The 24,227-nt window shown below is 39.8% G+C and overlaps 1 protein-coding gene across 1 annotated transcript in view; it reads right to left on the reverse strand.

Moving 5' to 3' along the window:
• Positions 1–24,227, reverse strand: part of RAD50 (RAD50 double strand break repair protein) — a 917,823-nt gene that overhangs the window by 166,124 nt on the left and 727,472 nt on the right. The window contains exons 16-18 of the mRNA XM_053719284.1: positions 1,700–1,810; positions 1,301–1,393; positions 1,109–1,222 (exon numbers count right to left, since the gene is read on the reverse strand). Of these exons, the coding sequence (XP_053575259.1) occupies positions 1,109–1,222; positions 1,301–1,393; positions 1,700–1,810 (318 nt within the window). The remainder of the gene's footprint in view (positions 1–1,108; positions 1,223–1,300; positions 1,394–1,699; positions 1,811–24,227) is intronic.

Genomic DNA, 24,227 nt, shown 5'->3' on the forward strand with positions numbered 1-24,227 from the left:
ACTGTCTTCAACCTCCTTATCTGGGACCATGTGCTTTCCTTGGCTGCGGGATTTACTACCTGTCATTTCACCTGATAACAAGACTACTGGCCAGGCAATTGGAGTGATAGGTGGGATCTCTTGGCAGGCCAGATAGCTGCATCATTAAAGTTTTCTGTTTTTTTATTTTTTTGCTTGCACCTGTTATTGATTTGGATCACAATTTTGTACTTCTGCTGCTTGATTGGTGTTGACCCGCCCTGCCTGCCTTCGTCCTTGAATTGCTATTTCCAGTACTACTGAACTTCCCCTTAACCTAGCTAACCTACCTCCTGACGCTGAATCCATTTATTGACATGTGCTGCAGCTAAAAATTCTAAAAAAAAACATTGCACCCCAAACGCACAAAGTAAAGTTATTAGCTGTGAAGTGTCAACCATCACCCTTTATTAATGAAAAAAAAAGAGAAAAAAAAAGGGGTTGGTGAATTAAATTAGAACAGACTTCATTGAGGCCTACACACACTAGGCCTTAAATATACTCTCTATATCTATCTTCTTGTGCCAAAATCCATTTACTGAGATGTGCTGCAGCTAAAAAACTTCTTTCAAAATTGCACCCCAGAGGCACATTAAAGTACAGTTATTATTTGTGAAGTGTCAACCAGCACCATTTATTAAGGGTTAATGCACATAAAGCAAAAGTGAATTAATAGCCCCTCAGAAGATGTGTTGTGTTCATAGCTTTGGACTTTGTAACTGCTAATGAAGGAAATCATTGACCCTCTGTACAATTTATGTGACAAACACAAGTACACCCTGATTTTTAACATTTGAAGAATGCTACATGCACAGTTTTCTTAAATCTGGCATAAGTAGATCTCAGTGATAAATGTTTACAAAAAAAGTAGATTACAACTCACTAATGTCCAGGACCCCAGCAATAGATTATCTCTCAGAGTAGAGAGCTTTAGATCACTGGGTTTTTAGACTCAGATAGAATATACTGTAGCATAGAGGTTTTCTTCACTCTTCAAAGGAAGAATATACATATGAATCCCATGTTACTTATTACTCGGCTATGGAAAATTCTAATAAAATGCAAATAAAAAACAAAAACAACATCTTACTTTCTGCGTGTCAATATCTTGTCTAATGGTGACCATTTCCTTATTTATCTTATCCTTCTGCTTTTCACAATCATTTAGCCGTGTAGCCAGTTCTTGCAGCTCAGACTCCTTTTGCTGTAACAAAAAAGAATGTCAGATTCTCTACTCCTAAAACTAATAATCTAAAAACTAAATATGAAAATCCCATATTACCTCCTTGAATTCTTCTTTTCCATCTTGAATATACTTCTCAATGTCTTTCACGTACGCACTGATTTTTTTCACTTTTTCATTTATGTCATTTAACTGAACAAAAAATAAATAAATACATGTTTTCCAGAAAGAGAAACGCGTCATTATGACAGATTTGAAAAAGATGCAAACGTTGGTAGCTGGCATGACATTTTCTAAAGATTAGAATTAAGCATTAATATCACTCACTCATTGCATTAAAATTCACTCACACTACTTGTAACTGTAGAGTTGTGTGATTAGATACATACAAATAGAAATACTGGACTAGAATGTTGAGATTAAAAACAAAAAAACACATTAAATATAAATAGTAAGTTTTCTTTATATTGTTAACAAATTGAGTATTAACTCAAATACCTTTTCCTGTGCTCCCTTGTAGCTTGATTCTTTTTTAGCATGAATGTCTTGCTTCTCCTGCTGAAGTCTTCCTAATGTGGCTTCTAGTGGACTTACTTGTTCTTTAGCTTCCTGATAATGAGATCATGAAACTGCATAAGAAAATCAGCTATAGCCAAGGAGTGCACATACAATGGCATATCCATCAGTAGTGCTATTAACATATACAGTTTAATTTAACAATGTTGTGGTTATAATGGAATTAGTGCACACAGTCTGTATGATATGGTCACTGTTTTTTTCAAAAACATATAAAGGTAATATTAAAGGGACATGAAACGCACATTTCTTTTCCCTTTTCTTTTGTGATTCATATAGAGCATACCATTTTAAATAACTTTCCAATTAACTTATATTATCAAATGTGCTTGATTCTCTTGGCATCCTTTGTTCAAGGAGCAGTAATGCACTATTGGCACCTAGTAGTACACATCGGATGTGCAAATGACAATAGGCATATACGTTCAACCACCAATAAGTAGCTAGCTCCCAGTATTGCATTGCTGCTCTTGAGCCAAGCTAGAAAAAAGCAAACATAATAAAAGTTAATTGAAAAGTGTTTTTAAAATGGCATGCTCTATCTGAATCATGAAGGTTTCATTTTGACTTTACTGTCCCTTTTAACCAAACAGTTGACGCGTTCATTTTACTACACAATTGACATCATATATTTATTTTTTTTACAATTTTTTTTCATTCTCTAAAACATAGTAAAGCCCAGAAGTACAGAGCATGGAAGTCAAAATTAATGTTGTATAATTCAGATAGAGGATCCAATTCTAAAGGTCTCCCACATGGACTGAAATCATTTTGCCGACCCTTGCAGGGGCAGACCTCACTTAATTCTCCAAAATGGGGTCTGGACCTGGAGTTCCATAGATGTGATCTGTGGACCATTGAAAGTAACAAAGCTCTCTGGAACGCAAAATCTAAATCAAATTGAGCTGTTTTTAACTTGCATTCACTTTTAGTTTTGCAGACATTTCTTTTTCTATCAGTGCAATAAGTGAATTGTGTTTCACGAAAAAAAATTCTCCAGCTAACATTTGGCAAGAAAAATCAGTGAGACGCGGTTGCAGATTTCCAATAAAATATAAGCTGGTTCTAATGAGAGATTATTATATTTAGGAGCAGAATTTACGTTGTGTCCTAGAGAATATCGGATAACATTTACACTTTAGAAGCAAGGTGGCGAGGGTTACCTGGAAATAATATAACTGGAGCCGTGAGCTCACTGAAAGATTCAGGAGGCATTTTGTGCATTTGATTGTGACTACATAATTTGTGAGTACATATTGTGGCAAGTTTCTTGATATCAATTATTGCTAATGATACAATACATTTTGTATTAGAGATAAAAAATGATAAAACTTTTAGATTACAGACATGACCTTTTGCATGGAAAAAAGGGTTTTAAAAACTATAAATATCCATGTGAAATGATGAAAAACTTACAACGAGGAAAAGCATAAATACAGATTTCAGAGAATGAAAATGTGAGTGATTATTCTCTGAAGTCGGCAGACTAACTGGAAATGTGAGGGGGCCTTTAAAAACATAGCTAATTCTTAGAAAAGTCTTACTGCACAAGTGAGACAGAGACAGTAATGTCATGAAAAAAAAGTATTAAAACATTTAAACTTGGGTTAGATAGACAGAGGTATCATTACTAAATAAAGTATAAACTGTGGTATGTTTCTGAAACATGCAGGAAAAGGGCTGCTGGGTTTTCTTATCTAATAACAATGTTTATTTGTTATGCATTTTACTTTCTGCATACTTGATAAGATTTTATCATTCCTTAGAGATACAATATTTTAAGCTACTATGAAAATTTGAGTTATAACCACTTCTACGGTTATTAAAAATGGAAGGTGTTCATGTTATATAATACAGAATAAAACATTTCGCTTCTTAAAGATAAAGATGCTGTACAACACAAGAAAATCCCCCATTAGCATACATCACATAATCCTTGTTCCGCTTTTTCACAAAATACACAAAAATTGATGGCAGATAACCATTTGCTCATCAGACATTAATCGAAAAATCTACATCATGGAAAAACAATGTTTCTGTAGGTAGGGTCTTTCCCTCTCCCCCCTTGCCACTGGGATGCCCACCTGCCTCCCGCCAGCACCAGCGCAGCACAGTGTCACTGTCTGTAATGATAAGGTATCTGCCTTCATATGGAACCGGAACACTGATTGTGCTCTGTTACCATAAGAAGAGAAATACTTGCAGCTCAGGAACAGCAGCTCTCAGCTGTTACTTTACAGTTGAGGCTGCTGTAGCTTGTTGAAGCTGCAACATATAACAGAATTTATGCTTACCTGATAAATTACTTTCTCCAACGGTGTGTCCGGTCCACGGCGTCATCCTTACTTGTGGGATATTCTCTTCCCCAACAGGAAATGGCAAAGAGTCCCAGCAAAGCTGGCCATATAGTCCCTCCTAGGCTCCGCCCACCCCAGTCATTCGACCGACGGACAGGAGGAAATATATATAGGAGAAACCATATGGTACCGTGGTGACTGTAGTTAGAGAAAATAATTCATCAGACCTGATTAAAAAACCAGGGCGGGCCGTAGACCGGACACACCGTTGGAGAAAGTAATTTATCAGGTAAGCATAAATTCTGTTTTCTCCAACATTGGTGTGTCCGGTCCACGGCGTCATCCTTACTTGTGGGAACCAATACCAAAGCTTTAGGACACGGATGAAGGGAGGGAGCAAATCAGGTTACCTAAACGGAAGGCACCACAGCTTGCAAAACCTTTCTCCCAAAAATAGCCTCCGAAGAAGCAAAAGTATCAAATTTGTAAAATTTAGCAAAAGTGTGCAGTGAAGACCAAGTCGCTGCCTTACATATCTGGTCAACAGAAGCCTCGTTCTTGAAGGCCCATGTGGAAGCCACAGCCTTAGTGGAGTGAGCTGTGATTCTTTCAGGAGGCTGCCGTCCGGCAGTCTCGTAAGCCAATCGGATAATGCTTTTAAGCCAAAAGGAAAGGGAGGTAGAAGTCGCTTTTTGACCTCTCCTTTTACCAGAATAAACGACAAACAAGGAAGATGTTTGTCTGAAATCTTTAGTAGCCTCTAAATAGAACTTTAGAGCACGGACAACGTCCAAATTGTGTAACAAACGTTCCTTCTTTGAAACTGGATTCGGACACAAAGAAGGTACAACTATCTCCTGGTTAATATTTTTGTTAGAAACAACTTTAGGAAGAAAACCAGGCTTAGTACGCAAAACCACCTTATCTGCATGGAACACCAGATAGGGCGGAGAACACTGCAGAGCAGATAACTCTGAAACTCTTCTAGCAGAAGAAATTGCAACTAAAAACAAAACTTTCCAAGATAGTAACTTAATATCTATGGAATGTAAAGGTTCAAACGGAACCCCTTGAAGAACTGAAAGAACTAGATTTAGACTCCAGGGAGGAGTCAAAGGTCTGTAAACAGGCTTGATCCGAACTAAAGCCTGAACAAATGCTTGAACATCTGGCACAGCTGCCAGTCTTTTGTGTAGAAAGACAGATAAAGCAGAGATCTGTCCCTTTAGAGAACTTGCAGATAATCCTTTCTCCAAACCTTCTTGTAGAAAGGAGAGAATCTTAGGAATTTTTATCTTATTCCATGGAAATCCTTTGGATTCACACCAACAGATATATTTTTTCCATATCTTATGGTAAATTTTTCTAGTTACAGGTTTTCTGGCCTGAACCAGAGTCTCTATAACAGAATCTGAAAACCCACGCTTTGATAGAATCAAGCGTTCAATCTCCAAGCCGTCAGTTGGAGGGAGACCAGATTTGGATGTTCGAATGGACCCTGAACAAGAAGGTCCTGTCTCAAAGGTAGCTTCCATGGTGGAGCCGATGACATATTCACCAGGTCTGCATACCAAGTCCTGTGTGGCCACGCAAGAGCTATCAAGATCACCGAGGCCCTCTCCTGATTGATCCTGGCTACCAGCCTGGGAATGAGAGGAAACGGTGGGAATACATAAGCTAGGTTGAAGGTCCAAGGTACTACTAGTGCATCTACTAGAGTCGCCTTGGGATCCCTGGATCTGGACCCGTAGCAAGGGACCTTGAAGTTCTGACGAGACGCCATCAGATCCATGTCTGGAATGCCCCATAATTGAGTTATTTGGGCAAAGATTTCCGGATGGAGTTCCCACTCCCCCGGATGGAATGTCTGACGACTCAGAAAATCCGCTTCCCAATTTTCCACTCCTGGGATGTGGATCGCAGACAAGTGGCAGGAATGATCCTCCGCCCATTGAATTATTTTGGTCACTTCTTTCATCGCCAGGGAACTCTTTGTTCCCCCCTGATGATTGATATATGCAACGGTCGTCATGTTGTCTGATTGAAACCTTATGAATTTGGCCTTTGCTAGTTGAGGCCAAGCTCTGAGAGCATTGAATATCGCTCTCAGTTCCAGAATGTTTATCGGGAGAAGAGACTCTTCCCGAGACCATAGTCCCTGAGCTTTCAGGGATTCCCAGACCGCGCCCCAGCCCACTAGACTGGCGTCGGTCGTGACAATGACCCACTCTGGTCTGCGGAAGCTCATTCCCTGGGATAGATGGTCCAGGGTCAGCCACCAACGGAGTGAATCTCTGGTCTTTTGATCTACTTGAATCATTGGAGACAAGTCTGTATAATCCCCATTCCACTGTTTGAGCATGCACAGTTGTAATGGTCTTAGATGAATTCGTGCAAAAGGAACTATGTCCATTGTTGCAACCATCAATCCTACTACTTCCATGCACTGTGCTATGGAAGGACGAGGAACAGAATGAAGCACTTGACAAGAGCTTAGAAGTTTTGATTTTCTGACCTCTGTCAGAAAAATCCTCATTTCTAAGGAATCTATTATTGCTCCCAAGAAGGGAACTCTTGTTGACGGGGACAGAGAACTTTTTTCTTTGTTCACCTTCCATCCGTGAGATCTGAGAAAGGCTAGAACGATGTCCGTATGAGCCTTTGCTTTTGACAGAGACGACGCTTGTATTAGAATGTCGTCCAAGTAAGGTACTACTGCAATGCCCCTTGGTCTTAGAACCGCTAGAAGGGACCCTAGCACCTTTGTGAAAATCCTTGGAGCAGTGGCCAATCCGAATGGGAGGGCCACAAACTGGTAATGCTTGTCCAGAAAAGCGAACCTTAGGAACTGATGATGTTCCTTGTGGATAGGAATATGTAGGTACGCATCCTTTAGATCCACGGTAGTCATAAATTGACTTTCCTGGATGGTGGGTAGAATCGTTCGAATAGTTTCCATTTTGAACGATGGCACCCTGAGAAATTTGTTTAGGATCTTCAAATCCAAAATTGGTCTGAACGTTCCCTCTTTTTTGGGAACTACGAACAGATTGGAATAAAATCCCATTCCTTGTTCCTTTATTGGAACTGGGTGTATCACTCCCATTTTTAACAGGTCTTCTACACAATGTAAGAATGCCTGTCTCTTTATTTGGTTTGAGGATAAGTGAGACCTGTGGAACCTTCCCCTTGGGGGTAGTTCCTTGAATTCCAGGAAATAACCTTGAGAAACTATTTCTAGCGCCCAAGGATCCTGAACATCTCTTGCCCAAGCCTGAGCAAAGAGAGAGAGTCTGCCCCCCACTAGATCCGGTCCCGGATCGGGGGCTACTCCTTCATGCTGTTTTGTTAGCAGTGGCAGGCTTCTTGGCCTGCTTACCCTTGTTCCAGCCTTGCATTGGTTTCCAGGCTGGTTTGGGTTGTGAGGCATTACCCTCTTGCTTAGAGGATGCAGAATTAGAGGCTGGTCCGTTTCTGCGAAAGGGACGAAAATTAGGCTTATTTTTAGCCTTAAAAGACCTATCCTGTGGAAGGGCGTGGCCCTTTCCCCCAGTGATGTCTGAAATAATCTCTTTCAATTCTGGTCCAAATAAAGTTTTACCTTTGAAAGGGATGTTAAGCAATTTTGTCTTGGATGACACATCCGCTGACCAAGACTTTAGCCAAAGCGCTCTGCGCGCCACGATAGCAAACCCTGAATTTTTCGCCGCTAATCTAGCTAATTGCAAAGCGGCATCTAAAATAAAAGAGTTAGCCAATTTAAGTGCGTTAACTCTGTCCATAACCTCCTCATATGGAGTTTCTCTACTGAGCGACTTTTCTAGTTCCTCGAACCAGAACCACGCTGCCGTAGTGACAGGAACAATGCATGAAATTGGTTGTAGAAGGTAGCCTTGCTGTACAAAAATCTTTTTAAGCAAACCTTCCAATTTTTTATCCATAGGATCTTTGAAAGCACAACTATCTTCGATAGGAATAGTAGTGCGTTTGTTTAGAGTAGAAACTGCCCCCTCGACCTTGGGGACTGTCTGCCATAAGTCCTTTCTGGGGTCGACCATAGGAAATAATTTCTTAAATATAGGGGGGGGAACAAAAGGTATGCCGGGCTTTTCCCATTCCTTATTTACTATGTCCGCCACCCGCTTGGGTATAGGAAAAGCGTCGGGGGGCACCGGAACCTCTAGGAACTTGACCATCTTGCATAATTTCTCTGGAATGACCAAGTTGTCACAATCATCTAGAGTAGATAACACCTCCTTAAGCAGTGCGCGGAGATGTTCAAATTTAAATTTAAATGTCACAACATCAGGTTCAGCTTGATGAGAAATTTTTCCTGAATCTGAGATTTCTCCATCAGACAAAACCTCCCTCATAGCCCCTTCAGATTGGTGTGAGGGTATGACAGAACAATTATCATCAGCGCCCTCTTGCTCTTCAGTGTTTAAAACAGAGCAATCGCGCTTTCTCTGATAAGTAGGCATTTTGGATAAAATATTTGCTATGGAGTTATCCATTACAGCCGTTAATTGTTGCATGGTAATAAGTATTGGCGCACTAGATGTACTAGGGGCCTCCTGCATGGGCAAAACTGGTGTAGACACAGTAGGAGATGATGTAGTATCATGTTTACTCCCCTCATTTGAGGAATCATCTTGGGCAGTATCATTATCTGTGGCAGTACTGTCCTTACTTTGTTTGGACGCTATGGCACAATTATCACATAAATTTAGATGGGGAGACACATTGGCTTTCATACATATAGAACATAGCTTATCTGAAGGTACAGACATGTTAAACAGGCTTAAACTTGTCAACAAAGCACAAAAAACATTTTAAAATAAAACCGTTACTGTCTCTTTAAATTTCAAACAGAAAACACTTTATTACTGAATATGTGAAAAAGTATGAAGGAATTGTTCAAAAATTACCAAAATTTCACCAAAGCATTAAAAGTATTGCACACCAAATTTCAGAGCTTTAACCCTTAAAATAACGGAACCGGAGCCGTTTTAAAATTTAACCCCTATACAGTCCCAGCTATAGTCTTTACTGAGACCCAACCAAGCCCAGAGGGGAATAAGATACCAAATGACGCCTTCTAGAAGCTTTTTCAGTGATTCTTAGATCCTCACACATGCATCTGCATGCCTTGCTCTCAAAAAACAACTGCGCAGTAATGGCGCGAAAATGAGGCTCAGTCTATAACTAGAAAGGCCCCCTGACTGAAAAAGGTGTCTAACACAGTGCCTGCCGTTTTATAAACGTTCCCCAAGATTATAAATGCCAATTGTTAGCCTAAATCTGAATAATATGCCCAAATAAAGCAAACGATTTAGCCCATAAAAATGTCTACCAGTTTTTTAGCCCTTATTAAGCCCTTTATTCTGTTTGTTTGACTAAGAAAATGGCTTACCGGTCCCCATGAGGGGAAATGACAGCCTTCCAGCATTACACAGTCTTGTTAGAAATATGGCTAGTCATACCTTAAGCAGAAAAGTCTGCTGTTTCCCCCAACTGAAGTTACTTCATCTCAACAGTCCTATGTGGAAACAGCAATCGATTTTGGTTACTGTCTGCTAAAATCATCTTCCTCTTACAAACAGAAATCTTCATCCTTTTCTGTTTCAGAGTAAATAGTACATACCAGCACTATTTTAAAATAACAAACACTTGATAGAAGAATAAAAACTACATTAAAACAGCAAAAAACTCTTAACCATCTCTGTGGAGATGTTGCCTGTGCAACGGCAAAGAGAATGACTGGGGTGGGCGGAGCCTAGGAGGGACTATATGGCCAGCTTTGCTGGGACTCTTTGCAATTTCCTGTTGGGGAAGAGAATATCCCACAAGTAAGGATGACGCCGTGGACCGGACACACCAATGTTGGAGAAATATACATTATAGAGTACAATAGGTAAGGTACCGCATGACGTAAGTCAGTTTGGGTTAAGGGGTTTATTGGACTAAAAGATAATCTGACTTCCTGATTTGGCATAAAAAAGAACACTCTGGTATAGAATCTAGTATTGTAATCTCCCTGAGATAAGTAACTATAAAGGTTGAATGTGAAACCAAGAAATCAATAAACTTTGATGCTACCATTATGAATCTGTTACCATACAATCACTTGCAGAAGGTGGAAATATGGGTTTGAGTATTTTCAAAATGCCAACATGGTATTTATAAATCCTCATGTCTGAAGTAACATTTTGGACAAGTGTGCATCTAGGATTGCATCCAGAGGCAACACCCTGTTTGGTGGAACAAAAAAATCTTTTAGTTAACAAATCTGCCAATCATGACTCTAAAAGGGCATGAACCACTTTAATCCCCATCTCCTTTGACAAAGCATTTTACTAGCTTTTGTCCAATACAGCTTTGCTCTACACAACGTGTGCTAAGAACCTCAAAAATATGAACTTCTATACTATAATAGCGTTTGTAATGTGCCTGTCTCGCGCGCAGCCAAACGAAGCATTAACAAAAAAAAAAAAAAAAACCCCAAAAAACTAACCACCTGCACGAGATAATAACAAACAACCTAACCGCCCGCACAGAGTAGTAAAAAAAAAAACACCTAACCGATCCGCACAAAGTATTAACGAATAAATCATAAACGACCGCACAAAGGATTAACAAAAAAAAAAAACTAACCGCCCGCACGAAATAACAAAAAAACCTAATCGCCCGCACAAAGTATTAACAAAAAAACATAAATGCCTGCATGAAGTATTAACAAAAAACACCTAACCGCCCGCATGAAGTATTAACAAAAAACACCTAACCGGCCGCAAGAAATATTAACAAATACCTAACGCATGCGCAAAATGTACCTCTAAACTGCCAACCCCCACATCACAAAATAATAAAGTTAATAACCGCTATTCAGCAAATTAAAAAACAACGCAAATAATATAATTAAAATATTAACCCTTAAACCGCCAAACCAACACAACCTACCTAATTACACTATTAACCCCTAAACCTCAAAAACCTCCACAACGCCAACTACCTAATTACAATATTAAAGTGAAGGTAAACTTTGATGAATGAAAGCCTGGTTTTTAAAAATACTATTAAAAACAGGGGCACTTTCATTCATCAATGTTCACAAATCTGATAAGAAGAAAGGTACGTTTTTAAACAAAACGGCTGCTTTCTAAACTTTGATGAATGAAATTGCCTCTGTTTTTAATAGTATTTTTAAAAAACGGAATTTCATTCATCAAAGTTTACCTTCACTTTAACCCCTAAACCACCAACCCCACAACACAAATTATTAATCTAATTGCTAAGCCCCCTAACCTAACACCCCCAATTATATAAAAATATTTTTTTTTACAAGATTTAAGATTAAATAAAAAAAACTAATATTACAAAAATTTAAAATAATCTAACATTACAAAAAAACAAACCTAAAATTACAACCCCCCCCGCCCATAATTTATGTAAGAACTTACCTGATAAGTTCATTTCTTTCATATTGGCAAGAGTCCATGAGCTAGTGACGTATGGGATATACATTCCTACCAGGAGGGTGCAAAGTTTCCCAAACCTCAAATGCTATAAAAACACCCCCTCACTACACCAACAACTCAGTTTAACAAATAGCCAAGTAATTAGGTGATAACAAAAAGGAGTAAAAAAAGAATACAAATAGAGGAACTGGAAATATAATTGTGCTTTTATATATATAAAAAAAAAAACCATAACCACCATAAAAAGGGTGGGCCTCATGGACTCTTGCCAATATGGAAAAAAAATGAATTTATCAGGTAAGTTCTTACATAAATTATGTTTTAATTCATGTAATTGGCAAGAGTCCATGAGCTAGTGACGTATGGGATAGAAATACCCAAGATGTGGAAGTCCACAGAAGAGTCACTAGAGAGGGAAGGATAAAATAATAACAGCTATTTCCACTGAGAAATTAAATCCACACAATAATTAAGTTTTTCTTAAAAAAACTTAAATCAAAAGCAGTAGAATCAAACTGAGACAGCTGCCTGAAGAACTTTTCTACCAAAGACTGCTTCAGAAGAAGCAAAAAACATCAAAATGGTAAAAACAATAAAAGTATGCAAAGAAGACCAAATTACTGATTTGCAAATTTGATCAACCGAAGCTTCATTCTGAAAAAGCCCAATAAATGGCGACTGAACTTAGTAGAATGAGCTGTAAATCTGTGGCGGAGCCTGCCCTGCCTCCAAATAAGCCTTGATAAACAAAAGCTTTAACGAGGATGCCAAAGAAATGGCAGAGGCTTTCTAACTTTCTCTGGAACCAGAAAAACAACAAATATACTAGAAGTCTTCTGAAATCCTAGTAACTTCATTAAAGAATTATAAAGCTCTTACCACATCCAAAGGCTGTAAAGAACTCTCAAACAATTCTTTTGGATTAGGACACAAAGAAGGAACAACAATTTCTCTACTAATGTTGTTCAAATTCACAACCTTAGGAAAAAAAGAAGCCCACAAAACAACTTATCTAGATGAAAAAAATCAGGTAAGGAGACACACTAGAGAGAGCTGATAAATCAGAAACTCTTGTAGCACAAGAGATAGTGAAAAGAAACAACACTTTCCAAGAAAGAAAATAATCTTCAAAGAAAATATAGGCTCAAAAGAAAGAGCCTGCAAAATCTTTAAACCAAATAAGACTCCAAAAAGGAGAAATTAATAAATGAACAGGCTTGATACCAACCAAAGCCTGACAAAACAGTGAATATCAGGAAGTTTAAACAATCTTTCTAGGAAATAAAACAGAAAGAACAGAGATTTATCCCTTCAAAAAATTTGCAGACAAACTTATCCAAACCATCCTGAAAAATCTGTAAAATCCTAGGAATTCTAAAAGAATGCCAAGAGAATTTATGAGAACACCATAAAATAAAGGTTTTCAAAATCTGATAATATATGTTCCTTTAAACAGACTTATAAGCCTGCAACATAGTGATAAAAAGTCAGAGAAACCTCTATGACTAAGCACTAATCAATTTCCATACCATCAAATTAGTAATTTGAGATCCCGATGGAAAAATAGCCCCTTAAACAAGAGGGCTTGCCAAAGAGAAAGCGGCCAAGGATGGCAACTGGACATCTGAACAAGATCCACATACCAAACCTGTGAGGCCATGCTGATGCTATCAGAAACACATGAAACTGTTACAATATGATCTTGGAAATCACCCTTGGAAGAAAAAAACAGAGGCGGAAAGATGTAGTCAGGTTGCAAAACCAAGACACTGCTAATGCATCCACCATTTCTGCCTAAGGATCCCTGGACCTGAAAAGGTACCTGGGAAATTGAGAAAACACATCTGTATAGAGATACCACTCTCCCGGATGTAAAGACTGACGGCTGAGATAATCCACCTCCCAAATGTCTAAACCTGAGATAAAAATCGTAGAAATTAGACAGGAGATGAATTCCATCTAAGAACGTATTCAAGGTACTTCTTAATTGCTAAGGAACTGTGAGTCCGTATTTGATGATTGACATATGCCACAGTTGTGATATTGTCTGTCTGAAAGCAAAATGAAAAGTTCTCTCCTAAAAGAGTCCACGCCTGAAAGAGCTCTGAAAATAGCACAGAGTTCTAAAATATCGATTGGAAACCTTGCCTCTTGAAGTTTCCAAACCCATTGTGCTGTCAGAGACCCTCAGACAGCTCCCCAACTTGTAAGACTTGCATCCATTAAGAATACAGTCCAGGAAGGACGAACAAAAAAAGGCCCCCTGAATAAAACAATGATAATCTAATCACCAAAACAGAGAGAGCCGAGTGTTAGGATTTAAGAATATCAACTGTGATATCTGAAAACAATCCCTGCACCATTGATTCAGTATGCAAAGCAAAAGAGGTCTTCAGATGAAAAACGAGCAAAGGGAACCACGCCCGAGGCTACAGTTATGAGAAATAAAAATTCCATGCACATAGCCACTGAAAGGAATGTTCTAGACTGTAAGTTAGACAGGCTAACGCCAATTACAATTGATTTTTTCCTGATAAAGACAAAGACATGAAAACAGAATCCATCTAGAAACCCAAAAAGAGGTGACCCTTGTCTGAGGAAACTCTTAGGTAAATTAAATCCTCTAATCATGTCTTGAAGAAACAAAACTAGTTGATTCATGAGAGATTCCAATAAAATAAAAGATTACGCTAATACCGAGATACCATCCAAATAAGGAAACATCACAATACCCTACCATCTTATTACAGAAAGAAAGGCACCCAGAACCTTTGAAAAGATTCATAAAGCTGTCGCTAAACCAAATGGAAAAGCGACAAAGTGGTAAAGTTTATCTAAAAAACAGAATTTATGTTTACCTGATAAATTACTTTCTCCAACGGTGTGTCCGGTCCACGGCGTCATCCTTACTTGTGGGATATTCTCTTCCCCAACAGGAAATGGCAAAGAGCCAGCAAAGCTGGTCACATGATCCCTCCTAGGCTCCGCCTACCCCAGTCATTCGACCGACGTTAAGGAGGAATATTTGCATAGGAGAAACCATATGATACCGTGGTGACTGTAGTTAAAGAAAAAAAATTATCAGACCTGATTAAAAAACCAGGGCGGGCCGTGGACCGGACACACCGTTGGAGAAAGTAATTTATCAGGTAAACATAAATTCTGTTTTCTCCAACATAGGTGTGTCCGGTCCACGGCGTCATCCTTACTTGTGGGAACCAATACCAAAGCTTTAGGACACGGATGAAGGGAGGGAGCAATTCAGGTCACCTAAATGGAAGGCACCACGGCTTGCAAAACCTTTCTCCCAAAAATAGCCTCAGAAGAAGCAAAAGTATCAAACTTGTAAAATTTGGTAAAAGAGTGCAGTGAAGACCAAGTCGCTGCCCTACATATCTGATCAACAGAAGCCTCGTTCTTGAAGGCCCATGTGGAAGCCACAGCCCTAGTGGAAGGAGCTGTGACCCTTTCAGGAGGCTGCCGTCCGGCAGTCTCGTAAGCCAATCTGATGATGCTTTTAATCCAAAAAGAGAGAGAGGTAGAAGTTGCTTTTTGACCTCTCCTTTTACCAGAATAAACAACAAACAAGGAAGATGTTTGTCTAAAATCCTTTGTAGCATCTAAATAGAATTTTAGAGCGCGAACAACATCCAAATTGTGCAACAAACGTTCCTTCTTCGAAACTGGTTTCGGACACAGAGAAGGCACGACTATCTCCTGGTTAATGTTTTTGTTAGAAACAACTTTTGGAAGAAAACCAGGTTAGTACGTAAAACCACCTTATCTGCATGGAACCCCAGATAAGGAGGAGAACACTGCAGAGCAGATAATTCTGAAACTCTTCTAGCAGAAGAAATTGCAACCAAAAACAAAACTTTCCAAGATAATAACTTAATATCAACGGAATGTAAGGGTTCAAACGGAACCCCCTGAAGAACTGAAAGAACTAAGTTGAGACTCCAAGGAGGAGTCAAAGGTTTGTAAACAGGCTTGATTCTAACCAGAGCCTGAACAAAGGCTTGAACATCTGGCACAGCTGCCAGCTTTTTGTGAAGTAACACAGACAAGGCAGAAATCTGTCCCATCAAGGAACTTGCAGATAATCCTTTTTCCAATCCTTCTCGAAGGAAGGATAGACTCTTAGGAATCTTAACCTTGTCCCAAGGGAATCCTTTAGATTCACACCAACAGATATATTTTTTCCAAATTTTGTGGTAAATTTTTCTAGTTACAGGCTTTCTGGCCTGAACAAGAGTATCAATAACAGAATCTGAGAACCCTCGCTTTGATAAGATCAAGCGTTCAATCTCCAAGCAGACAGCTGGAGTGGGACCAGATTCGGATGTTCGAACGGACCTTGAACAAGAAGGTCTCGTCTCAAAGGTAGCTTCCATGGTGGAGCCGATGACATATTCACCAGATCTGCATACCAAGTCCTGCGTGGCCACGCAGGAGCTATCAAGATCACCAACGCCCTCTCCTGATTGATCCTGGCTACCAGCCTGGGGATGAGAGGAAACGGCGGGAATACATAGGCTAGTTTGAAGGTCCAAGGTGCTACTAGTGCATCTACTAGAGTCGCCTTGGGATCCCTGGATCTGGACCCGTAGCAAGGAACCTTGAAGTTCTGACGAGAGGCCATCAGATCCATGTCTGGAATGCCCCACAGTTGAGTGATTTGGGCAAAGATTTCCGGATGGAGTTCCCACTCCCCCGGATGCAATGTCTGACGACTCAGAAAATCCGCTTCCCAATCTTCCACTCCTGGGATGTGGATTGCAGACAGGTGGCAGGAGCGAGTCTCCGCCCATTGAATGATTCTGGTCACTTCTTCCATCGCCAGGGAACTCCTTGTTCCCCCCTGATGGTTGATGTACGCAACAGTCGTCATGTTGTCTGATTGAAACCGTATGAACTTGGCCCTCGCTAGCTGAGGCCAAGCCTTGAGAGCATTGAATATCGCTCTCAGTTCCAGAATATTTATCGGTAGAAGAGATTCTTCCCGAGGCCAAAGACCCTGAGCTTTCAGGGATCCCCAGACCGCGCCCCAGCCCATCAGACTGGCGTCGGTCGTGACAATGACCCACTCTGGTCTGCGGGAGGTCACCCCTTGTGACAGGTTGTCCAGGGACAGCCACCAACGGAGTGAGTCTCTGGTCCTCTGATTTACTTGTATCTTCGGAGACAAGTCTGTATAGTCCCCATTCCACTGACTGAGCATACACAGTTGTAATGGTCTTAGATGAATGCGCGCAAAAGGAACTATGTCCATTGCCGCTACCATCAAACCTATCACTTCCATGCACTGCGCTATGGAAGGAAGAGGAACGGAATGAAGTATCCGACAAGAGCTTAGAAGTTTTGTTTTTCTGGTCTCTGTCAGAAAAATCCTCATTTCTAAGGAGTCTATTATTGTTCCCAAGAAGGGAACTCTTGTCGACGGAGATAGAGAACTCTTTTCCACGTTCACTTTCCATCCGTGAGATCTGAGAAAGGCCAGGACTATGTCCGTGTGAGCCTTTGCTTGAGGAAGGGACGACGCTTGAATCAGAATGTCGTCCAAGTAAGGTACTACAGCAATGCCCCTTGGTCTTAGCACCGCCAGAAGGGACCCTAGTACCTTTGCGAAAATCCTTGGAGCAGTGGCTAATCCGAAAGGAAGCGCCACGAACTGGTAATGTTTGTCCAGGAATGCGAACCTTAGGAACCGATGATGTTCCTTGTGGACAGGAATATGTAGATACGCATCCTTTAAATCCACCGTGGTCAAGAATTGACCTTCCTGGATGGAAGGATTGTTCGAATGGTTTCCATTTTGGACGATGGAACCTTGAGAAACTTGTTTAGGATCTTGAGATCTAAGATTGGTCTGAACGTTCCCTCTTTTTTGGGAACTACGAACAGATTGGAGTAGAACCCCATCCCTCGTTCTCTTAATGGAACAGGATGAATCACTTCCAGAAGATAACCTTGGGAGACTATTTCTAGCGCCCAAGGATCCAGAACATCTCTTGCCCAAGCCTGAGTGAAGAGAGAGAGTCTGCCCCCCACCAAATCCGGTCCCGGATCGGGGGCCCGCATCTCATGCTGTCTTGGGAGCAGTGGCAGGTTTCTTGGCCTGCTTTCCTTTGTTCCAGCCTTGCATAGGTCTCCAGGCTGGATTGGCTTGAGAAGTATTACCCTCTTGCTTAGAGGACGTAGCACTTGGGGCTGGTCCGTTTCTGCGAAAGGGACGAAAATTAGGTTTATTTTTGGCCTTGAAAGACCTATCCTGAGGAAGGGCGTGGCCCTTGCCCCCAGTGATATCAGAGATAATCTCTTTCAAGTCAGGGCCAAACAGTGTTTTCCCCTTGAAAGGAATGTCAAGCAATTTGTTCTTGGAAGACGCATCCGCTGACCAAGATTTTAACCAAAGCGCTCTGCGCGCCACAATAGCAAACCCAGAATTTTTCGCCGCTAACCTAGCCAATTGCAAGGTGGCGTCTAGGGTGAAAGAATTAGCCAATTTAAGAGCACGAATTCTGTCCATAATCTCCTCATAAGAAGAAGAATTACTAATAATCGCCTTTTCTAGCTCATCGAACCAGAAACACGCGGCTGTAGTGACAGGGACAATGCATGCAATTGGTTGTAGAAGGTAACCTTGCTGAACAAACATCTTTTTTAGCAAACCTTCTAATTTTTTATCCATAGGATCTTGGAAAGCCCAACTATCTTCTATGGGTATAGTGGCGCGCTTGTTTAGAGTAGAAACCGCCCCCTCGACCTTGGGGACTGTCTGCCATAAGTCCTTTCTGGGGTCGACTATAGGAAACAATTTTTTAAATATGGGGGGAGGTACGAAAGGTATACCGGGCCTGTCCCATTCTTTATTAACAATGTACGCCACCCGCTTGGATATAGGAAAAGCTTCGGGGGGCCCCGGGGCCTCTAGGAACTTGTCCATTTTACATAGTGTTTCTGGAATGACCAGATAATCACAATCATCCAAATTGGATAACACCTCCTTAAGCAGAGCGCGGAGATGTTCCAACTTAAATTTAAAAGTAATCACATCAGGTTCAGCTTGTTGAGAAATTTTTCCTGAATCTGAAATTTCTCCCTCAGACAAAACCTCCCTGGCCCCCTCAGACTGGTGTAGGGGCCCTTCAGAAACAATATCATCAGCGTCCTCATGCTCTTCAGTATTTTCTAAAACAGAGCAGTCGCGCTTTCGCTGATAAGTGGGCATATTGGCTAAAATGTTTTTGATAGAATTATCCATTACAGCCGTTAATTGTTGCATAGTAAGGAGTATTGGCGCGCTAGATGTACTAGGGGCCTCCTGTATGGGCAAGACTGGTGTAGACGAAGGAGGGGGTGATGCAGTACCATGCTTACTCCCCTCACTTGAGGAATCATCTTGGGCATCATTTTTACTAAATTTTTTATGACATAAATCACATCTATTTAAATGAGAAGGAACCTTGGCTTCCCCACAGTCAGAACACAATCTATCTGGTAGTTCAGACATGTTAAACAGGCATAAACTTGATAACAAAGCACAAAAAACGTTTTAAAATAAAACCGTTACTGTCACTTTAAATTTTAAACTGAACACACTTTATTACTGCAATTGCGAAAAAGTATGAAGGAATTGTTCAAAATTCACCAAAATTTCACCACAGTGTCTTAAAGCCTGAAAAGTATTGCACACCAAATTTGGAAGCTTTAACCCTTAAAATAACGGAACCGGAGCCGTTTTTATATTTAACCCCTTTACAGTCCCTGGAATCTGCTTTGTTGAGACCCAACCAAGCCCAAAGGGGAATACGATACCAAATGATGCCTTCAGAAAGACTTTTCTATGTATCAGAGCTCCACACACATGCAGCTGCATGCCATGCTGTTCTCAAAAACAAGTGCGCCATACCGGCGCGAAAATGAGGCTCTGACTATGATTAGGGAAAGCCCCTATAGAATAAAGTGTCTAAAACAGTGCCTGCCGATATTATTTTACAAAAAATACCCAGATTAAATGATTCCTCAAGGCTAAATATGTGTAAATATGATCGATTTAGCCCAGAAAATGTCTACAGTCTTAATAAACCCTTGTGAAGCCCTTATTTACTGTCTGAATAAAAATGGCTTACCGGATCCCATAGGGAAAATGACAGCTTCCAGCATTACATCGTCTTGTTAGAATGTGTCATACCTCAAGCAGCAAAAGACTGCTCACTGTTCCCCCAACTGAAGTTAATTCCTCTCAACAGTCCTGTGTGGAACAGCCATGGATTTTAGTAACGGTTGCTAAAATCATTTTCCTCATACAAACAGAAATCTTCATCTCTTTTCTGTTTCAGAGTAAATAGTACATACCAGCACTATTTTAAAATAACAAACTCTTGATTGAATAATAAAAACTACAGTTAAACACTAAAAAACTCTAAGCCATCTCCGTGGAGATGTTGCCTGTACAACGGCAAAGAGAATGACTGGGGTAGGCGGAGCCTAGGAGGGATCATGTGACCAGCTTTGCTGGCTCTTTGCCATTTCCTGTTGGGGAAGAGAATATCCCACAAGTAAGGATGACGCCGTGGACCGGACACACCTATGTTGGAGAAAAAAGAATCTCAGAATCCACAAGTGGTCTGAATAAAATAAAATATAAGGATAAACATCCTGTAAAATGGAGTGGACATGAAATGACCTTGCTGAACAAAAAGGCATAATAGTCCTTGGAAACGCTAACTTGAAAGTTGAGACTCTAACAAAACAATATAAAGTCTTCAGATCCAAGATTGGACTGAATAAACCTTTGTTCTTTGGGACAAAGAATAGAATTGAGAAAGAAAGATTTTTTCCATGGAAGGTCTCATTCTAAAAATCTATTTAAACCCTAAGAATAGGAGTTCATCCAAAAACAATCTAATCTGCCCCCCACCAGAAGGACTAGTTTGAGAACCGCACCTTCATGCAGACTAATAACTAGTAATTATATAGCGTTTTTCTCCCATAAGGATACACAAAAACGCTTTTTCAGTGCTTATAATCAGAGTTAACCAAATTAGCAGCTGATAAAACAGTTATTATTACCCGAATAAATGGTACACAATAAATTGACCTCAAAAGGCCGAAGGGCTGTATTAAAGGGACACTGTACCCAAAAATTTTCTTTCGTGATTCAGATTGAGCATGACATTTTAAGCAACTTTCTAATTTACTCCTATTATCAAATTTTCTTCTGTCTCTTGGTATCTTTATTTGAAATGCAAGAATGTAAGTTTAGATGCCGGCCCATTTTTGGTGAACAACCTGGGTTGTCCTTGCTGATTGGTGGATAAATTCATCCACCAATAAAAAAGTGCTGTCCAGAGTTCTGAAACCAAAAAAAGCTTAGATGCCTTCTTTTTCAAATAATGATAGCAAGAGAACGAAGAAAAATTGATAATAGGAGTAAATTAGAAAGTTGCTTAAATTTGCATGCTCTTTCTGAATTACAAAAGAAAAAATATGGGTACAGTGTCCCTTTAACACTGCCGGGATATGAATCTATGACCCTTGGATCTAGAACAAGCGTTTGTAGTCAGGACATTCACCAACTGATCTACAACACCTGACTAAAAGTAGGACAGAAAAAACTCTAAACCTCCAAATAGTGGAGATAATAGAAATCATACAAATTATTATCCTAATAAGCTAGAGATAATAAGAAAATATTTGAAATCATAATAATAGATACAGTAAATATAATAAAATGAATACATCAGAAGTAAATAAACAGAGTTATATACTTGAGAATCTAAAACTGCTTATGCTAGCTGTTCAACAAAAGGTTGAGAGAACAGTAATGTCAGCCACAGGTAAAGCTGAGCTAAAAATATAAACAGTACGTGAATATGCTCTACTAAGGTTATATTCAAACTCTAAAGAATCCTAAAAATAAGAACCAATTTCCATAGAAATAGTAGTACAGCCCCAAAAGGGAATCAGGATAAAACATTATTTAGAACATAATACAGATAGTATCTTGAATAGGAAAAAAAATCCGGAGCAAAATAAAAATCTTAAAATCCAGATTTTAAAATAACATACGGTTAGATTACGAGTTTTGCGTTATGAGGGGTGCGGTGCTAACTTGCACGTTATTGTCACTGCTCACTTACCTACAGCGCTGATATTACAAGTTTTTATAAACCCGGTGTTAACAGGCAAGAAGTGAGCGTAGAGCAAAATTGGGCTCCATACCGCACTCCAATACCAGCGCTGCTTAAGTCAGTGGTTTGCTGGTTGTACGTGCTTGTGCACGATTTCCCCATAGACATCAATGGGGAGAGCCGGGTGAAAAAAAGCCTAACACCTGCAATAAAGCAGCGTAAAGCTCCGTAACGCAACCCCATTGATTCCTATGGGGAAACTAAATTTATGTTTACACCTAACACCCTAACATGAACCCCAAGTCTAAACACCCCTATTCTTACACTTATTAACCCTTAATTTGCTGCCCCAACATCGCCGACAACTGCATTATACTTATTAACCCCAAATCTGCCGCTACGGACATCGCCGACACCTACATTATACCTATTAACCCCTAATCTGCTGCCCCCAACATCGCCGACACCTACATTATTATTTATTAACCCCTAATCTCCCGCCCCCAATGTCGCAGCAACCAACCTACATTTATTAACCTCTAATCTGCCACCCCCAACATCGTCGCCACTATAATAAACATATTAACCCCTAATATCTTCTATCTTCATCCATCCGGCGCGGGTCCATCTTCAAGACATCCGGCGCGGTGCATCCTCTTCTTACGGCAACTCCCGACGAATGAAGGTTCCTTTAAGTGATGTCATCCAAGATGGCGTCCCTTAGATTCCGATTGGCTGATAGAATTCTATCAGCAAATCGGAATTAAGGTTGAAAAAAGAATTCTATCAGCCAATCAGAATCTAAGGGACGACATCTTGGATGAACCTTCATTCGTCGGGAGTCGTTGTAAGAAGAGGATGCTCCGTGCCGGATGTCTTGAAGATGGACCCGATCCGCACCGGATGGATGAAGATAGAAGATACCGTCTGGATGAAGACTTCTGCCCATCTGGAGGACCACTTCTCCCGGCTTCGTTGAGGATGGATGTCCGGTCTTCAAAACTGTAAGTGAATCTTTGGAGGTTAGTGTTAGGTTTTTTTAAGGGTTTATTGGGTGGGTTTTAGATTAGGGTTTGGGCAGCCATAGAGCTAAATGCCCTTTTTAAGGGCAATGCCCATCCAAATGCCCTTTTCAGGGCAATGGGGAGCTTAGGTTTTTTTAGTTAGGGTTTTATTTGGGGGGTTGGTTGTGTGGGTGGTGGGTTTTACTGTTGGGGGGTTGTTTGTATTTTTTTTTACGGGTAAAAGAGCTGATTTATATGGGCAATGCCCCGCAAAAGGCCCTTTTAAGGGCTATTGGTAGTTTAGTTTTTTTTATTTTGGGGGGCTTTTTTATTTTGATAGGGCTATTAGATTAGGTGTAATTAGTTTAAATATCTTGTAATTTGTTTTTTATTTTGTGTAATTTAGTGTTTTTGTATCTAATTTCATTTAGGTAATGTATTTAATTGTAGTGTAAGGTTAGGTGTTAGTGTAACTCAGGTTAGGTTTTATTCTACAGGTAAATTTATATTTATTTTAGCTAGGTAGTTAGTAAATAGTTAATAACTATTTAGTAACTATTCAACCTAGTTAAAATAAATACAAACTTGCCTGTAAAATAAAAATAAACCTTAAGCTAGATACAATGTAACTATTAGTTATATTGTAGCTAGCCTAGGGTTTATTCTACAGGTAAGTATTTAGTTTTAAATAGGAATTATTTAGTTATTAATAGTAGGTTTTCTTTAGATTTATTTTAATTATATTTCAGTTAGTGGGTGTTAGGGTTAGACTTAGGTTTAGGGGTTAATAACTTTAGTACAGTGGCGGCAGATTAGGGGTTAATAATATTGAACTATTGTTTGCTAGGCGGGAGTGCGGCGGTTTAGGGGTTAATATGTTTATTCTAGTAGTGGCGATGTCAGGAGCGGAAGATTAGGGGTTAATAATTTTATTTTAGTGTTTGCGATGTGGGAGGGCCTCGGTTTAGGGGTTAATAGGTAGTTTATGGGTGTTAGTGTACTTTTTAGCACTTTAGTTATGAGTTTTATGCTACAGCTTTGTAGCGTAAAACTCATAACTACTGACTTTAGAATGCGTTACGAATCTTGCGAGATAGGCTGTACCGCTCACTTTTTGGCCTTCAAAAAGCTTGTAATATCGGCGTTATGGAAGTCCCATTGAAAAAAGACTTTACGAAAATTGCGTAAGTTAATATGCGGTACAGCCAAAAAAGGGTGCGGTACAGCTGTACCTACAAGACTCTTAATAGCAGCGGTAGTGAAAAAGCAGCGTTATGAGCCTTAACGCTGCTTTTTTACTCAAAACTTAAAACTCGTAATCTAGCCGATAGTTAATAGGCGAACTATGTTTTCTAAAAATAACAAATTTTCCTTAACAAAGAGTGTTCAAATGAGAAATAAGGAGAATTTTTAACCAAACTGTCTCTGATACAGGATCCTTTGAACCAAAGAAAACCTTCATCAGTAGAATAAACTTAAGTATGCTATCGGTCAGAACAAAATTAATTAAATCTTAATTTTGAAAAGATATCATA

The sequence above is a fragment of the Bombina bombina genome, chromosome 6 (genome assembly GCF_027579735.1).
Source record: "Bombina bombina isolate aBomBom1 chromosome 6, aBomBom1.pri, whole genome shotgun sequence".
Taxonomy (NCBI): Eukaryota; Metazoa; Chordata; class Amphibia; order Anura; family Bombinatoridae; genus Bombina; species Bombina bombina.